This window comes from Nothoprocta perdicaria, unplaced genomic scaffold (assembly GCF_003342845.1).
Source record: "Nothoprocta perdicaria isolate Ctin4 unplaced genomic scaffold, notPer1 scaffold_405, whole genome shotgun sequence".
In the NCBI taxonomy this organism is placed as follows: Eukaryota; Metazoa; Chordata; class Aves; order Tinamiformes; family Tinamidae; genus Nothoprocta; species Nothoprocta perdicaria.
The window spans coordinates 103,736-119,420 of record NW_020455650.1 but is presented as its reverse complement, the minus strand read 5'-3'; the positions used below and the strand labels follow the sequence as shown (position 1 = coordinate 119,420).

The 15,685-nt window shown below is 67.2% G+C and overlaps 3 protein-coding genes across 3 annotated transcripts; 1 reads left to right on the top strand and 2 right to left on the bottom strand.

The window, feature by feature from the left end:
* The first annotated feature begins 625 nt into the window (after positions 1 to 625).
* On the top strand, positions 626 to 7,226 carry VWCE (von Willebrand factor C and EGF domains). The gene is made up of 19 exons (XM_026045635.1): positions 626 to 735; positions 983 to 1,077; positions 1,177 to 1,266; positions 1,624 to 1,752; positions 1,832 to 1,948; positions 2,023 to 2,139; positions 2,310 to 2,438; positions 2,526 to 3,038; positions 3,113 to 3,195; positions 3,461 to 3,548; positions 3,696 to 3,781; positions 4,005 to 4,122; positions 4,501 to 4,586; positions 5,203 to 5,299; positions 5,500 to 5,582; positions 5,971 to 6,061; positions 6,260 to 6,342; positions 6,525 to 6,615; positions 7,177 to 7,226. The coding sequence occupies exons 1-19, from the start codon at positions 626 to 628 to the stop codon at positions 7,224 to 7,226; spliced, it is 2,256 nt and encodes a 751-aa protein (XP_025901420.1).
* A 503-nt stretch (positions 7,227 to 7,729) lies between these two features.
* On the bottom strand, positions 7,730 to 10,598 carry LOC112952718 (pepsin A-like). Its single transcript, XM_026045622.1, has 9 exons — positions 10,491 to 10,598; positions 9,923 to 10,070; positions 9,637 to 9,754; positions 9,372 to 9,490; positions 9,030 to 9,229; positions 8,497 to 8,610; positions 8,271 to 8,415; positions 8,088 to 8,186; positions 7,730 to 7,912 (listed from the first exon to the last, which is right to left on the bottom strand). The coding sequence occupies exons 1-9, from the start codon at positions 10,544 to 10,546 to the stop codon at positions 7,760 to 7,762; spliced, it is 1,152 nt and encodes a 383-aa protein (XP_025901407.1). The 5' UTR covers positions 10,547 to 10,598; the 3' UTR covers positions 7,730 to 7,759.
* A 1,612-nt stretch (positions 10,599 to 12,210) lies between these two features.
* LOC112952719 (pepsin A-like) lies at positions 12,211 to 14,941 on the bottom strand. Its single transcript, XM_026045623.1, has 9 exons — positions 14,883 to 14,941; positions 14,374 to 14,527; positions 14,165 to 14,282; positions 13,909 to 14,027; positions 13,606 to 13,805; positions 13,276 to 13,392; positions 13,019 to 13,163; positions 12,598 to 12,690; positions 12,211 to 12,360 (listed from the first exon to the last, which is right to left on the bottom strand). The coding sequence occupies exons 1-9, from the start codon at positions 14,939 to 14,941 to the stop codon at positions 12,211 to 12,213; spliced, it is 1,155 nt and encodes a 384-aa protein (XP_025901408.1).
* Positions 14,942 to 15,685: the final 744 nt, after the last annotated feature.

The following is a 15,685-nucleotide window of genomic DNA, read 5'->3' as shown; positions in this document are numbered from 1 at the left end:
CCATCAATCATTACCCACGTGTGGCCTTCGCTGCGGCCCCTGGCCYGGGCAGGGAGCSGGACGCGGGGTCCTGCTGCCCCCCCGGGCACAGCTCCCGTGTCCCTGCCGGCATCAGGGCACTGGCGCCGAGCGGGGGGCCCGGCGCCTCGCTGCCCCCTTCCCCCCGGCCCCTTTATCTGCTGCAGGCTCCGCTTTGGTGGGTCCCGGCGCAGGGCCGGGCGAGCGGCCCAGTGCCGCCAGGAGGAGGAGGAGGGGTGGGGAGAGGCCAGGCCGGAGCCTTGCCAGATGTGGGAAAGGAGAGAAGGGGGATGTTTGTGCTGCTTTCCCCCGCAACGCCGCGCGGACGCCGCGGAGCCTCCCCGCTTGGGGCAGCCTCCCCACGCGGCGGCCGCTCCGCGATGCCTGGCGCCGCACGAGCATCCCCGGGAGCCGCGCGCCGCRCGCTCCGCTCCGCGGGCCCCTTCCCCGCTCTCCACCCCCCGCATTGTTCCCGGCGCAGCAGGCAGGAGGAGGAGCAGGGCCAAGGGCCAGCGCGCGGTAGGCGCCCGTGCCGCCGAGGCAGCAGGAAGGCAGGCAGGCAGGAAGGCAGGCGCTGGGAGCGTGCCACCGGCTCCAGCCGCCTGTCATGTTGGTCGAGCTGCTCTTCCAGGCTGCCTGTGTGTCCCTGGTCCTCCCCGGCGCCCAGGGCAGGGTGTACCCCGCGAGGAAGAAGCCGGCCAGCTTTGCTGTGGAGAGGTAGCCGGGTCCCCCCGCCGCCCCTGCCCCGCTCCCTTCCCTCTCTTTCTCTCCCCGCTGCACCTGGGCATCGCTGCCCGGGCAGCCTTGGCTCCCTCCACCTGTGCTCTCTGTCCTGGTGACCAGCCCTGGCGCTGAGGGGTCCCCGCGGGCTGGCGGGGGCCGCGAGCCCCCCCGTACCAGCCTCTCCCCGGGCCTTTGGTCCCCGCCGGGAGCGGGACGGCCTCAGCCTCTCGCCCCCGGCCAGGCGCCGCGCGGGGCCGCACGTTTGCTTCTCGAGCTTCGGCAGTGGATGTTGCCCCGGGTGGATGCTGTCGCCGGGCAGCGGGCAGTGCACCCTGCGTGAGTAAGGGCGCCCAGGTGGCGCGTCCTGAGGAGCAGGGTGTGTGTGGGGGGGGACCCTTTCCCACTCTAACCRCGGCTTCTCCTGGCTTTTTGCAGCACTCTGCCCCTTTGGCTGCGGCAGCGGCTTGTGCATCGCCCCTAACCTCTGCTCTTGCCCGGATGGCGAGCAAGGCATCACTTGCCCAGGTACCCCCCGCCCCTGGTTCCCTGCTGGCGCTCGCAGCTCCCACGCCGGCACGGGCACAGGGCCCTTTCTGGCYGGGCACATCGTTCCCGCGTGGGTGYGTGTGCGGGGCGGAGGCATGGCCCGGGGCAGCAAGCATGCACCGAGGGGCCCGCGCGGAGGCCTGGCTTGGGCAAGCTGCGGCGCCCTGGGGCTCGGGCTTGGCGCTGTGCTCCGCGTGCAGCGTGACGGTCATGGGCGAGGGAGCGAGCGCAGCCGGGGCTGAAGCAGCCCCGAACGCGGCAGCTCCTCTGTGCAGCGGCTCCGGGGGCCAAGGATGCTCGGAGCRGCGCCCTGCAGCCCGCGCGGTTGCGTTGCAGAGCCGCCCGGGACGTGCGGCGAGTACGGCTGCGACCTCTCCTGTAACCACGGCGGGTGCCAGGAGGTGGCCCGCGTCTGCCCCCTCGGCTTCTCCATGCAGGAGACGGCCAACGGCGTCCGCTGCACGGGTGAGCGGCGCGGGACCCTCGGGGGCGCGGGGGCACCGCTGGCGCCCCCGTCCCTCCAGCTCCTCACCCTTGCCCGCAGACATCGACGAGTGCCTGAGCGCCGCTTGCGAGGGGCTCTGCGTCAACACCGAGGGCGGCTTCGTGTGCGAGTGCGGCCCGGGCATGCAGCTCTCCGCCGACCGCCACAGCTGCCAGGGTGGGCGGCGAGGGGCCCGGGCAGCGCCGCGGGGCGCCCGCGCCGCCTCCTCACCCCGCGCCTCGGCCTTGCAGACACGGACGAGTGCCTGGCCACGCCGTGCCAGCACCGCTGCAGGAACAGCGTGGGCAGCTACCGCTGCTCCTGCCGCCCGGGCTATCACCTGCACGGCAACCGGCACTCGTGCGTGGGTGAGTGCCGCGCTCCAGCGGCCGCCGGCGCGGGACCCTCGTCCTGCCGCCCGTGCCGYAAAGCGCCGGGTGAAGCCAGCCGTGTGCGTGGTGCCCGGCGCTGTGCCGAGCGCGCTCGAGGCCGTTCCATGGGGCAAACCTTACGGGCTCRCGGTCCCCGTGTCTCCCAGATGTCAACGAGTGCCGGCGGCCGGGGGAGAGACGGGCCTGCCAGCACTCCTGCCACAACACGCCGGGCAGCTACGTGTGCTCCTGCCGCCCCGGGTACCGCCTCGGCGGGGACAGGGTGTCCTGCGAAGGTGAGCACCGCTTCCTGCGGGCTGGCGCGCGGGGCACAGCGGGCGCTGCGGTGCCTCTGAAGCGACGTCTCTCCTCTTCCCTCCTAGGGCTCCCCAAATCCATCCTGGCCCCGTCCCCCATCCTGCAGTCCCTGCAGCACCCGCCCACTCTCCTCCTGCTCCCTCCTGGCTCTGGGGGACCCCTCCTGGTCCCCAGGGGCTCCCCGTCTCCCCACCTGCCGGCTCCGGGCACCCAGGCACCTTCCTTCCCCGCTGCCCCCTCGCCCGCCGCGGACGTGTTGGTGCTGCGGACGGAGGGAGCTCCCGGCCCCGCCGCGCCGTCACCGGCGCCGCCAGCGCCTCGCTGCTGGCACCGGGGAGCCCCCCGGGCGCAGGGCGCGCGCTGGACGGAGCCCGGCTGCCGGAGCTGCGCCTGCCACGTGAGTGCCCCGGCTGCCCGGGCTGGCGGCCGCGCGGCCTCGCCGCTCAGCGCGGCCTCGCCGCTCAGCGCGCTCCTGCCCGTGCAGGCAGGGCGAGTGCTGTGCGAGCCCGTGAGCTGCCCCGCGGCCTGCTCCCACCCGCTGCCCGCCCCCGACGGCGGCTGCTGCCCCAGCTGCTCAGGTGAGCCGCACCGCCCGTGGCCCTGCGCTCCCGGCCGCGGCGCCTCCTCACCCGGCCCTGGGCCTCCCTTCCAGGCTGCCTGCACGACGGGGTGGCCCGGGCCGAGGGGGACGTCTTCTCGCTGCCCGACGGGAACTGCACGGTGTGCGTGTGCCTGGTGAGTCTGCGCCGGGCGCGCGGGCATCCCTGAGCAGCGCGTGGTGGTGACGCTGTGCGAGCGTTGGGGCTGGAACGGCACCCCGCAGCTCCCCTGGCCTCCGCCCCAGGCCTCTCTGAGGGTGCACGTGGGGTGGGCCARGCTGTGCTGCTGGGGTTTGTCCTGTGCTGCTGGGGTTTATCATGGGAAAGGGACAYGTCACCTACCTGCTTGGCCCTGTGGCCATGAAGTAATGGCCCCGGCGGCCCTGCTGTCTCCTCCTCAGGCTGGCAAYGTCTCCTGCATCTCCCCGGAGTGCCCTCCAGGCCCCTGCCCCAGCTCCTCCGCTGCTGATTGCTGCTCCTGCCAGCCAGGTGGGTCCTGCCACCCCACAGCACCCACAGGGCAGGAGGGCAGCCCAAAGGAAGTAGCTCTTCCAAGGATGGGAACTACGGATCCATGCTTTGCTCTCCATCCCCGGCTGATCCCAGCCCTGGCCTCACCCGCTGTCTCCTCCGCAGCAAAGTGCAACTTTCACGGCCGCACGTACGTGCACGGAGCCCGCTTCAGTCTGGATGGGGATGACTGCACCACCTGCGTCTGCCAGGTGGGTTCCTGGACCCACCGGCGTGGGTGTCCCGGGCAGGGCACGTGGGTCTGGCAGTCTCCTAGGGATGCTGCCGGACATGGGGTTTCCTGCCCTTCTCCTCCACGCTGCCGTGGGGATCTGGCCCTTCCCTGGGTCCCACCAGCGCCCTGCAGCAAAGGCCCTGCCCCGAGGGCTSAGCTGGGCTGCGGGCTCCGCAGCTGACGCGTCCTCATCTCCTCAGGGCGGTGAGGTGGAGTGCTCCTTCGCCCCGTGTCCCGCGCTCGACTGTCCTCAGCACGAGTGGCACCTGGGCCCCGGGCAGTGCTGCTTCGCCTGCCGGGACCCCCCGGCCCCCTCAGGTGAGCAGGGAGCTGCCCGAGGACAGGGTGTGGGGGGTCACCTGAGGATAAGGAGAATGGGAGGGGCTGCATGGGGGCAGGGAGGGTCTTTGGGGACAATGTGGGGCAGAGGGGGAAGCGGCAGCACGTGGGAGTTGCATGTGCCGTGCTGCACACGTGTGTGCCGTGCTGCACACGTGTGTGCCGTGCTGCACACGTGTGTGCCGTGCTGCACACGTGTGTGCCGTGCTGCACACGTGTGTGCCGTGCTGCACACGTGTGTGCCGTGCTGCACACGTGTGTGCCGTGCTGCACGTGTGCATTAGCAGGGCGCAGGGCTCGCCGTGGCCGCGCTCGTGCCCCCGCTCGGCCCTGCCGACCCTCTCCTCTGCCCGCCAGGTTGCTTCGTGGATGACAACGGCGTGGAGTTCCCCGTCGGACAGATCTGGTCTCCGGGCGATCCCTGTGAGTTATGCATCTGCCAGGTGAATGAGAACCTGCTCTGCTTCACTTCTCCTACCTGTCCCTGCCCCATGCATGGCTCCTGGTGCCAGCGCCCATYCCCTGCTGCACCCGTGGCTCCCTGGCATTGCGTGGCATGGGGAGGCTGCAGGGGTAGGGGTCTGGGAAGGAACGAGAGGATGTTTAGATACCAAAGCAAACCGCCTCTCTGTCTGCTTCCTTTGTTGCACCTGCTGCCTGCAGGCTCCCAGTACACACAGACCTTCCCTTGGGATGCCTGGSATGCTCGTGGTCCGTAGCCCACGTGTTCCCTGCTCCATCTGACCCGGGCACAGCGTTTGCCTCCTAGCAGGATGGCAGTCCCAGCACAGCAGCCTCTGTCACAGCTGCTGGCTGGCGACAGCGGGTCGCCAACACCGCTCCTTTCCCTGCCTGGTTCCAGGGAGCTCCCTGGCTTTGTGGGCCTTAAACACCTTGCCTTGTGGGCAGCATCTCCTCCTTCCCCGTGGAGGGATCCTGGCAGAGACGGCTGCACCCAACACTGAGGTCCAGCCAGCTCTGGAATGGAGCAGAGCAGGGGCAGGACGGGTGGCATGGTGCTGGCCCTAGGCTTCTGTCAAGTGTCTCTCTCTCTCGCAGGCAGATGGGTCCGTGAGCTGCAAGCGGACGGACTGCGTGGAGACGTGTCCCTACCCCATCCGGATCCCCGGGCAGTGCTGTCCCGACTGCTCAGCAGGTGACGGGGCCCGAGGGAGCCAGCGGGTGTGGGGTGGAGAGGTGGCGGCCGCMCACCCCTGTCACCTCTCTGAGCTCCTTCCACCAGCCTGGGGCAGCACTGGAGCCAGTGAGCCCGGGTTTCACTGGAGGAGTCTCTGGCAGCCCGGAGTCCCTGCTGAGCAACCTGGGGAACAGAAGCTCACTGTTTCCTCCCCACAGGCTGCACCTACATGGGAAGGATCTTTTACAACAACGAGACGTTCCCGTCTGTCCTGGACCCCTGTCTAAGCTGCATCTGCCTGGTGAGGGCTGCTTCTGGGGGTAGGCCTCCTAACAGCAGCAAAACCGTCGGCAGTGGCTGGGTTTGGCRGGTGGGCACTGTTCCCTGGGTGCTCTGGCCTCTATTTTGCAGGGGTAGCCTGGCACTGAAGTGTGCAAGTGTAGGGGAGCATCATCAGCACACAAATCACTGCTTGGTTTTTGCAAGTGTTAGCAAGTAAAAGCCTTGGCTTTGCATCCAGAGAAAGGACCCTTCCAGATCCTGTCCATTATTTTTCCCTCTGTTGCAGAGGGAAAAATAAAATCTTTTAGTGACTTGAAGTTGCCCCTGTTGCCCTGCCCGGGACCCACAGGCTGCCCTAGTCCTTGCTAACGCAGAGCCTCTGCGTGTGCCTCTGCCCTGCCTTGCAGCTGGGCTCCGTGGCCTGCTCGCCCGTGCACTGTGCCATCTTCTGCACGTACCCGTTCCACGCCGAAGGGGAATGCTGCCCCGTCTGCAAGGGTAAGAGCCGCGGCCCCCAGCCCCCCTGGGCTGCAGGCAACGGCTGGGCCCGCTCTCCCAGCCCGGCAGGGTGGTCGGAGGGATGAGCCGAGAGGCTGGATGCAGGGTCGGGGCAGCGGCGGGAGGAAGGCGCCGCGAGGCCGCCCGCCCCGCGGGCGCTCGCTCGGCTGCCCCGCGTCCTCTCCTCGCTCCCTGTAGATTGCAACTACGAGGGCAGGAAGGTGGTGAACGGCCAGACGTTCAGCCCCGAGGGTGAGCCCTGCACCCGCTGCACGTGCCAGGTGAGTGGGCGCTGCTGTGTATGGAGAGCTGCCGGCCCCAGGGCTGTGCGTGGGGCAGGGGCTCCAGCTGGGGGACCAGAGACCTTCCCTTGCCCGGCGTGGGGCTGGGTGCCGAGGCCGCGGGGAGCGTGGGGCGGGTGCTGCGGAGCGCTCTCACCCCGCGCCTTTGCCCTGGCCCTCAGCTGGGCGAGGTGAGCTGCGAGAAGAGGCTGTGTCCCCAGTCCTGCGYGGAGCCCGCGCTGCTCCCCGCTGCCTGCTGCCCGCCCTGCCAAGGTAACGGGGGTGCCGGCAGGCTCGGCGCGGCCGTGGCACTGCTGCGCCCTCGCTGTGCCCGTGCTCCGCGTGCGATGGGTGTTGCACAACCGGACTGCTGGSTGTACCCCGGGCCCTTGGGCGCCCAGCTCTGCTTGGCCCGCTGGGCGCGGGAGGCGGGGTGCTCACCAGAGGCGCCCCTCTGTGCCAGCAGCAGCTGCCCCGCTGGTGCCGCGGCTCCGTGACGCCTCCCCATCCGGCGAGGACGCCACCGCGCGTGCCCGCGCCGCGCTCCCCACGGGCTCCGCGCGCCGCCTGGCCCAGCTGCTGCTCCGCGCCAGCCCGCCCGCTCCGCACACTCGGCCCCCCGGCGCCGTGCCCACGGCGTCCCCTCCGCCCGCGCCGAGCCCCCCAGGGCAGCACGGGGGGCCGCTGGAGGCCCTCCCGCCCACGGCTGTCCCGGGCACTGCGGCTCCTGGGGGCAGCTCCAGCCCTGAGGTTCAGCAGCCTCCAGAGGAGGCTGAGGCCTCCGCTCTGCCTCCAGCTCACAGGGACCCTCCTGGGGGGCGCGCGGCTCTCTAGGGGCCTCCGTGGTGCATGTGCGTGGCGAGGAGGAGGAGGAGGGGGGCTGAAGGACCAGCAGGGCTGGCCTGAGAGGCTCCTGGGGGCGGGTGGGTGGCGGGGGCACCGAGGCGGGTGGGTGCACAGGGAGGGTGAGGGCACCTGCCCCCGTCCGCAGTGGGGCGGAYGGGGTGTGGAGCCCTTGGGTGCTGGGGTGCCCCTGCTCCCCACTGCACGTGTGGGGTGCCGAGGGGCAGGGCTGGCCCTGAATGCGCCCCCATGCTGGGTTCACACAACAGGGCACGGGGGGAGATGCCCCGGCCGGGGGGCGATGCCAGGGTGGGTGCCCCGTTGCGGCCCCCAGGGGCCATAGCCGGGCMCGGAGCTTCCCCCGGCCCACAGCAGGGCACGAGGGCAGGCTGGCGTTCCTCTCCCTGCGGGCCGAGCACGGGCCTGGCCCCCCTCGCAGCGTCAATAAAGCTGCCCTGCTGTTCATGCCCCGCGTCCTGCGCTCCGCGGGGACGGGCGCAGAGCCGGAGGGAGGGACGGACGGCGAGGCCGGAGCGAGGCCGGGCCTCGGCGGCCCTTTATTGCGCGGGCGCGCTCACAGGGCGGGCGCCAGCCCCACCATGTTGTTGGCCCTGTCGAAGACGCTGTAGTAGCGGCGCAGGAAGACGTCCCCGAGGATCCAGAGGTCTCCGGCCGCCGTGTGGAGGCTGAAGGCCGCAAAGCCGCTTGTGCAGGAGCCGTCCTTCAGCTGGCGGGGCCGGGGGGSCGGCAGTGAGCGCCCGGGCCGCGAGGACGGCACCGATGCGATGCCCTCCCAGCACCGATGTCTCCCAGTCCCTCTGTGCCGGCCATCCGCCGCTGTGCGGCTCCCTGGGCGGTGTGCAGGGTGGCACAGCGGCAGCCAGGCTCGCAGGGGTCCCTACCTGGCGGATGTAGGCCTGGGGTGGCAGCGGGAACGGGATGCCGTTGATGATGAAGATGATGTCGGGCAGGCGGCTGATGAAGTCGCAGTTCACCATGTACTGCGGGGTCGGGGGAGGCGACAGCCCTGCCTTAGGTTTGACCATTCCCCATCCGCCCACCCCGTCCTTGCCCTTCGCACGAACCGAGCCGTTCTTGGCCTGGGCAGCACCGAGCTCGTACTGGATGTTGCCGATGCCGGCGGGAGGTCCGGCCAGCAGCGAGGTGCCGCTGTCCACGATGCCCTGGCAGCCGTAGGGGCAGGCGATGGGGCGGCCGTACATGGTGATGCTGCGGGGAGAAGGGGCGTGCGTGCGGCGAGCGTCCTCATGGGGACCTGGCGGCACCGCGAGCTGGGCGGAGGGGTGCTACCTGTCCACTTTGACTTGCCAGTAGGTCTCTGAGGACAGAGGGATCCAGCTGAGGTTGCCGGAGAAATAGGTGTCGTCGATGCCCCCGAACATGACAAAGCTGCCGTTCTCGTTACTGGAGGGAGGCAAGAGGGAGAGAGCAAGGGCCACGGCAGTGACGGGGGCTGCTCTGCTGCCTGCCACAGCGGTGGCAAATAGCCCTTCCCCGGGGACTTCTGATGCCAGGACCAGGGGGCAAGGGRGAGCGGATGGAAGGGTGGTGCCCGCTGCGTCCCTGCAGAGCTGGTTGCTCTTCCTCTTCTGCAGGAGAGCGCCCTGTGCACAGAGCGGGCTCTATGGGCTCCAAGCCGGGAGCCTTGCTGGGGGGAAGGCTGRCAAGGCACGAGCTCAAAGCTGCTCTGGGAATGGGGCTGGATCAAAGCCAAGCTCTGCCCAGCAGTAACGGTTGCCCTGCCCGTTGTGTAGAGCGCTGGCTTTGCAGCGCCAGCCTCTCCAGGCTGCRCGAGGATTTGCCCGGGGCCAGCTTGGACTTACGGAGACAGGTAGATGGAGAAAAGATTCTGGGAGACCAAGCCTTGGCTCATCATGTTGTCAAAAACAGGGGTGGCGTTGGAGGAGGAGATGCTTGGGAAGGCCAGCCCCAGGAAGCCATCAAAGGGCATATAGTAGAGGAAGGAGCCGGGTTCAACCACGCTCAGCCCGAAGATCTGGTTGGACACCTGGATGTTGGCGACCTGGGTGGCASAGCGGGGAGGATGAGGCGTGTCTTGTGTGTCCCATGGAGGGAAAGAGACCTGGGCGGTGCTGGTGACTCCCTTCCTCAGCCTGCCCCGCTGCATCCCCCGGCGTTGCCTCTCCTTCCTCCCGCGCACTCACCCGCACCGTGTCGTAGGCCAGGTAGCCGACCATGCTGCCCGTGCCGTACCAGATGGAGATGCTGTCGGTGGTGCCGCGGTACGTGGAGGACAGGGCTGGGTTGTAGCGCCGGTGATCGGCTGCAAGGGCAAAAGCGGGGTGGCCTCAGCGAGCACTGGCTGATTTAGCGACGCTCTTTGGGGCAGCAGAGCAGATCCGCGTGGGCTGGAACACGGGGCAGCGCCAGGGGCTCGCGTCCCACTGGCCTTGCCCGGGCACCACCTACCACAGGCTTCGCTGGAGCAGCGTATCGAGGGCACCCACAGGTTGGAGGAGCCAGTGTCAAAGAGGACAGCGAACTCCTGCGCSGGGGTGCCGATGGCCACGGTGCCCACGTACTCCAGCTGCCGMAGGAGGACAGCGGGCGCCTTAGACCTGCCGCGCTGCAGCGCTAGGCCCAGCCTTGCTGGTCCAAAGCGTGCCCAAGGGGCCCGTGCACGCAGTGCCCCTGCCCGCCACCACCCCYGGTGCCAGCTGGAGGCCGCCGTGGCCCCGGCTCCGCTCTCACTCACGTCCATGTAGTTGGCCAGGGGCTCAGAGGCGGCTGCGGTGGGGAAGTACTTGGCAGCCAGCGACGGTGGGTGTTTGCTCAGGAAGTCTTGCAGCAAGCCACGTTCCGAGAGGGCTTCTCTCATGGACTTGGTCTTCCTCAGCTTCAACCTGAGATAGAAAGCTGCAGTTAAAGACAGGGCAGATACATGTCTCCAGGAGCCGAGAACTTGCTTTTCCCTGCTGCTGGTCGGAGTTTTTCAGGGGGCTGATGTGCAAAATTCATGGAAGAAGGGTTTTTTTTTTCCCAGGAAATTAGGAAACAAACAAAATGCCCCAAAGCCCAGATTCGTGCCCCCGAGGAGCCACGGCTTGGACTTAGCCGGATGACCTGCATGAAGAAGGTGCTCAGGACAAGCGTGTGACAGCACAGCGCTGCCCGCAGCRCCGTCCATCCCCACTGTGCCAGGAGGGAAGATGGGGCAGGGATGACCCACCCCGCGCCCTGCGCTCGAGCTGCAGCTGAGCTGGCCATGGGCCAGGCCCCCCGCGTGCCCCCCGCCCCACGCGGCGCCTTCCCGCCCCACTCACTTGCCCACCAGGCCCCGGGCGACGGCCACCAGCGCCAGGGCCAAGAGCCACCTCATGGCGACGTCTCGCGCTGGTGCGTGCGGATGGACTGTGCCGGCGGCGCGGCCCTTCTGTGGGCGCCCCGGGCACCCGGATGAGGAGTGCCGATGGCCACGATAGCGCTTGCCTGGGCGCCCCGGCTCTGCCCCGCGCGGTGGAGGCCCCGGGCGGCAGCAGGAGCTGTTGGCACAGGCGCGTGGGAGGCGCTGGGCCCGCCGCGTGGGGCTGGGCTGCCTTGGCCGCGGTCACTTGCCCAGCACGGGGYGGGCAAAGGGGCTCGGGGCGCCAGGCTGCAGGTGGGCAGCCGCGTCGTGGGGGTTCCTGGGCCGGCTTTGCGGCCAAGGGGYTGGTGGTGGGAGCCGGCAGGAGCCTGGGGACCCCATGTGCTGGCTGTGGGTCGGAGCCGGCCCCGGCCCCGGCGTGCACGCGCTGCCGCGGGGACCCTTGCCCACGCTGGCGGGCGGACCCTGCTCCGCGCTGGTGGACTTTGTGAGCGGCCGGCCTGTGTGCCAGGAACAAACACGGCGCGGGCCCTATCAGCTCCGCCGCGGCGTTTGCTTTGCGCGGGGCTCTATCRGGCGCGATAAGCGAGGGGTGGGCAGCAGCCGGCACCGCCGCTGCGGGAGGGCAGTGACCTCCCGGGGGAGAGGCCGCGCTGAGCGCGCGGGCTGGCTGCAGAACCTTCTCCCTTTGCTGCTGGGCGGCGCAGCGCGGCGCGGCGGGCGGCTTGGAGAGCGAGAACACGGAGTTATCCCTCTGCTCTCCTCCTCTCCTCCTGCCCGGGATGCCCCACGGCAATATCCCCAACCAGCACAAAGCTCCCGCTGTCACTGCTAGGGAAGGCAAACATGTTCTCCCTGCTCCAGTCCACAGCGGGAGGCTGCGCAGGGCAGGGCCCCCGGACTAGGAAGCCTCCCTTTGTCCTGCCTGTATCTATCGGGGTAACCCCGACTGGGTTGCCCTGGTCAGTGGACTGATTTGCTGGACTCCTGCAGCAGGACCTGCCCAGGAGACTCCACACGTCCAGGTTGTTCCCCTGGGGCCGTGCGTCAGCCCTGTTGCAGGGGCTGGTGCCCACCTTGAGCCCCAGGAGGGACGGGTACATCTCCAAGAAGYCCTCCTGCAAGCTGCCGTCTGCCCGCATCTACCACAGGGGTGGCCGCCTCTGCGTGGGATCCGTGGACACGGGGACAGGAGCTGTCCCTCACCCCCCAGAGCCACCACGGGAGCCCGGGGGCTGGCTCCCCGAGCCCCAGGACACCGCTGGGCTTTGCTGCCTCTTGGTCAGGCCCCGACCTGCTCTCTGCTCGCCCAGATCCACGTTGCCCCTTGATGTGTCACTTGCAGCTCAGCCTCCTCCGCGTGCCAGGACCCCCGCGGGCTCCGTGCGGAAGCCTCAGCCCTCCCTCCTTCCCGTTCTGACCAAGGCTTGCCCTTCAGCCGGGGAAGCACAACCCGTGTTGGTCAGTCACGCAGGACAACCCAAACGACCRCCCTATGTCCCTGTGTTAGGGACAACCCAAGAATATGTTGGCAGCGCCGGAGCAGGCTGGACCGGCCCTCCCCAGGGAGACACGGACATACTGGTGCTCTTAGTGGTGCTTTATTGTGTCGGATGCCGGGCCGGGAGCAGCCCAGCTTTCCCCCGAGACAGGCTGCCGACTGCACGGTGCTGCTGTGCTCAGGACAGAGGGGACAGGCCTACCCTGTTGCTGGCCCTGTCGAAGATCACGTAGTACTCGTGGATGAAGATGTCGCCGAGGATCCAGAGCTCACCGGACTCGGAGGGCATGTTCATGCCTTCGAAGGCAAGGCTGCAAGACCCTTCGCTCTGCAGACGAGAGCAAGGAGCCCAGTGGTTATGGGTGCTTTGATTGCCCTAGCCCTCGAGCTGAGCTGATGGGCAAGAGCGGCTGGTAAGAGTTATGCAGAGAGGGAACCCTAAACATGAGGRCTTGAGGGCCTCCCAACCCACCTTTCCCCCAGGGAGGGATTATTCACCACCTGGCTTGTGTGGAGGGTSCGAGGGGTACACACCCCAAGCTCCTTGCCATGCAAGGATGCTCACCTGCAAGATGTAGCTGCTGGCAGGCACGGGGAAGGAGTAGCCGTTGAGGTTGAAGACAATGTCGGGCAGGCTGCTGATGCTGCTGCAGCTGATCTGTGGGGAAGAGGGAGCAGGCAGGGATCAGCGGCTGGGCAGGCGAGCCAGGAGCCGCCACAAAAGTCCCAGGGAGAGAGGAGGACCAGGGAACCATGGAGTTGCCCCCGGTGTTTAGCTGCATTTCTGCCCTGGAGAAGGGCTTTCAGCTCGGAAGGGCTTTCAAGCAGATTGGATCTGGCCTTTAGAGGGAGACAGAGCCCCTGACTTGGTTCTGGTAGCTCTGCATGCGGCACGAGCCCTTCCCGGGACATAATGAGGCTGGCTCTGCAGCACGAGCCTTGCTGGACATGAAGTTCCCCCACACTTCATGCCTGCTCCCCTGGGCTCTCACCTCGCCGTTGGAGTCGGCACCGAGGGCGTACTGGATGTTAGCCACGGCGTCGCTGGGACCAGTCAAGAGAGAGGTGCCCGTGTCAATGATGGCCTGGCAGCTGAATGCACACGCAAGGGTCTCCCCGCTCATGGTGACGCTGGAGCAGAGGGRCAAGAATGGGCATCGTGGTGCCAGGAGCCACCAAGGAGCAGAGGGCTGTGCCTTCATGCCCACGTGCCCCTTTCCCAGCTCTGCTGCGGCGGGTTTACYTGTCCATGGTGATTTGCCAGTAGGTTTCGGCAGAGAGAGGGATCCAGGTGATGCCTCCAGAGGTGAAAGAGTAGTCAATGCCACCAAACATGACAAAGCTGCCGCTCTGGTCATTGCTGTGAAAGAGAAGAAGACTCAGGCACCCGGGCAGAGCAGCTGTTACAAGGGGTGGTAGCAAATGCCCTGCGTGAAGCTGTGACTAGGCACAGTGTGACACCACCAAGGCACAGGAGCGTTTTGAACAAGGCCTGGGCTTGGGTCTTGCGCACAGCTGGGGCCCATTTAGTGTGAGAGGACTACAAAAACAAGGAGGTCTGGCCCTTTCTTACTTGCTCAGATACACAGAGAAGAGGTCCTGGGTCACTAGGTCTTGGCTCATCATGTTGTCAAAGACAGGGGTGGCTCCAGAGGAAGAGATGCTGGGGAAGGCCAGACCCAAGATACCATCGAAGGGGGTGTAATAGAAGAAATCGCCAGGCTCAGTCTCACTCAAGCCAAAGATCTGGTTGCTGACCGTGATGCTCCCAACCTGGTCAGAGAGAGGGGGAGAAGGTGAGGTGCCTCGGTCTGCACTGGAAATGCCTGGTATCTCCCCTGTTGCAGGGCAAGGGGTTGAATTGTCTCTATCRTACTTCAACGGTATCATAGCCAAGGAACCCAGTCATGCTGCCGGTGCCATACTGGATGGAGAGAGAGTCGTTGGTGCTCTCAAAGGTGGAGGAGTCTGCTGGGTTGAAGAGGTCGTGGTTGGCTGCGGACAGAGGACAGAGACAGTCACAACCTGGCTGCGTTGTGGCCACGGGGGCCGAGGAGAAGGTGACAGTGCTGCAAGGTGCAGGGTGTGGGGAAGGGGTCTCTCCCCGGGCCGCGGCGCCGCCGGACACGTACTGCAGGCCTCGCTGGAGCAGTACACTGAGGGCACCCACAGGTTGGAGGAGCCGGTGTCGAAGAGGACGGTGAAATCCTGCGCCGGGGTGCCGATGGAGATGGTGCCATAATACTCCATCTGTGAAAGCAGGACGGATAAGGCGTTGGTGAGCAGGCGGGCTGCCCAGGCTGCACCGGCCCCCGCGCTGCCGCCCTTCCGCTCTACTCACATCCATGTAGTTTGTCAGAGGCTCAGAGGTGACCGTGGCCAGGGAGGGGAAGTACTTGCTGGCCGGGTTGTAAGGGTTGTGCTTCAGGTAGTGCTCCAGCAGGCCATGTTCCTTGAGGGCCTTCCGCAGGGACTTGCCTTTCCTCAGGGAGATCCTGCATGGCGAGGAGCGAGAGAGGAGCTTCTCAGCAATGAAGAGCAGCTACCAGCCCCGGGCTGGAGGGCTGCGCAGTCCTTCGTGCCAGGGAAGGGACTGTCCCCCAGGSCTGGGTGGCCTCTCTGCCCCAGGGAGCAGTGGGTCTGAGCTCTGCAATGCCCTTATGTGARTCCGGGGATGTCTCTTGCAGCGGTCCCCGAAATGCCTGGTGTGGGATCCATGGGGCCACCCCGCCCTTGGGGAGCCAGGGGCACTGCCCTGGCTCAGAAGACCTCAAGGAGATGAGAGAGGCCGGACTCTGGGGTGCCCCGTTGCAGCGTGACCGTGCTCTTGCAAGCCACCCCGATACTCACTTGGACACATGGCACTGGGAGAGAGCCACCAGGCTGAGAAGGAGGAGCAGCTTCATCATGTCTCCTCACGCTCGAGCGCCGGAGCGAGGAGAAAGAGATGCTGAATGCGGAGCAACAAGCATGTCCCACTCCTTATATACTCAGCGCACCAAGCCACTCTTGTTTGGTCAGTATCCCTGATAAGAAAAGCAAACTGCTCCAGYGGGACTTATCACTATGTCCTTAAAGGAGATGTGAAGGAATATCAAGATAACAGATTTCCATCTCCACTGCCTTTGCGCTAGGGAAACACCTCAGCAAGGGGTTGCCCCTGACAGCTGCAGCTTGGAGAAGCAAAGTCTTCCAGCTGTGATGGGAAGGGGCTTGCAGGAGCAGGCTGGGATGCAGAGCCTTTCTGGTGGGCTGCCCGTCTTTACGTGCCTGTAATGCACAGGAGCAGGCAGTGTGGGCAAGGACCCCTCTGCTGAGCACTGCCGACAAGCCCTCCTCTTGGACTTGATGATCTTGAAGCTGAGATCTTGGAGATCTTGATGATCTCCAACATAACGTCCCCGTGATTCTGCAGAGCGCCGGGGAGCCTCATCTCCCAGGAGAGCAGTGACYGTGGAGTGGGGCCGGGTGCTTGCCAGTGTTGATGCTGCTAAATGGGGAAGGGAGGTCATGGGTTTGGGGACCCATGGGTGATGGGGACAAGCTGGGAACCAGCCTGCAGGGGCAGTAGCTGGGGGTGGGCAGCCGGGCTGCGTCCACCCGACATGTCTTGGGCAAGGAGGGGCTGCGTGATTYGGAGGCATGGAGAGAGA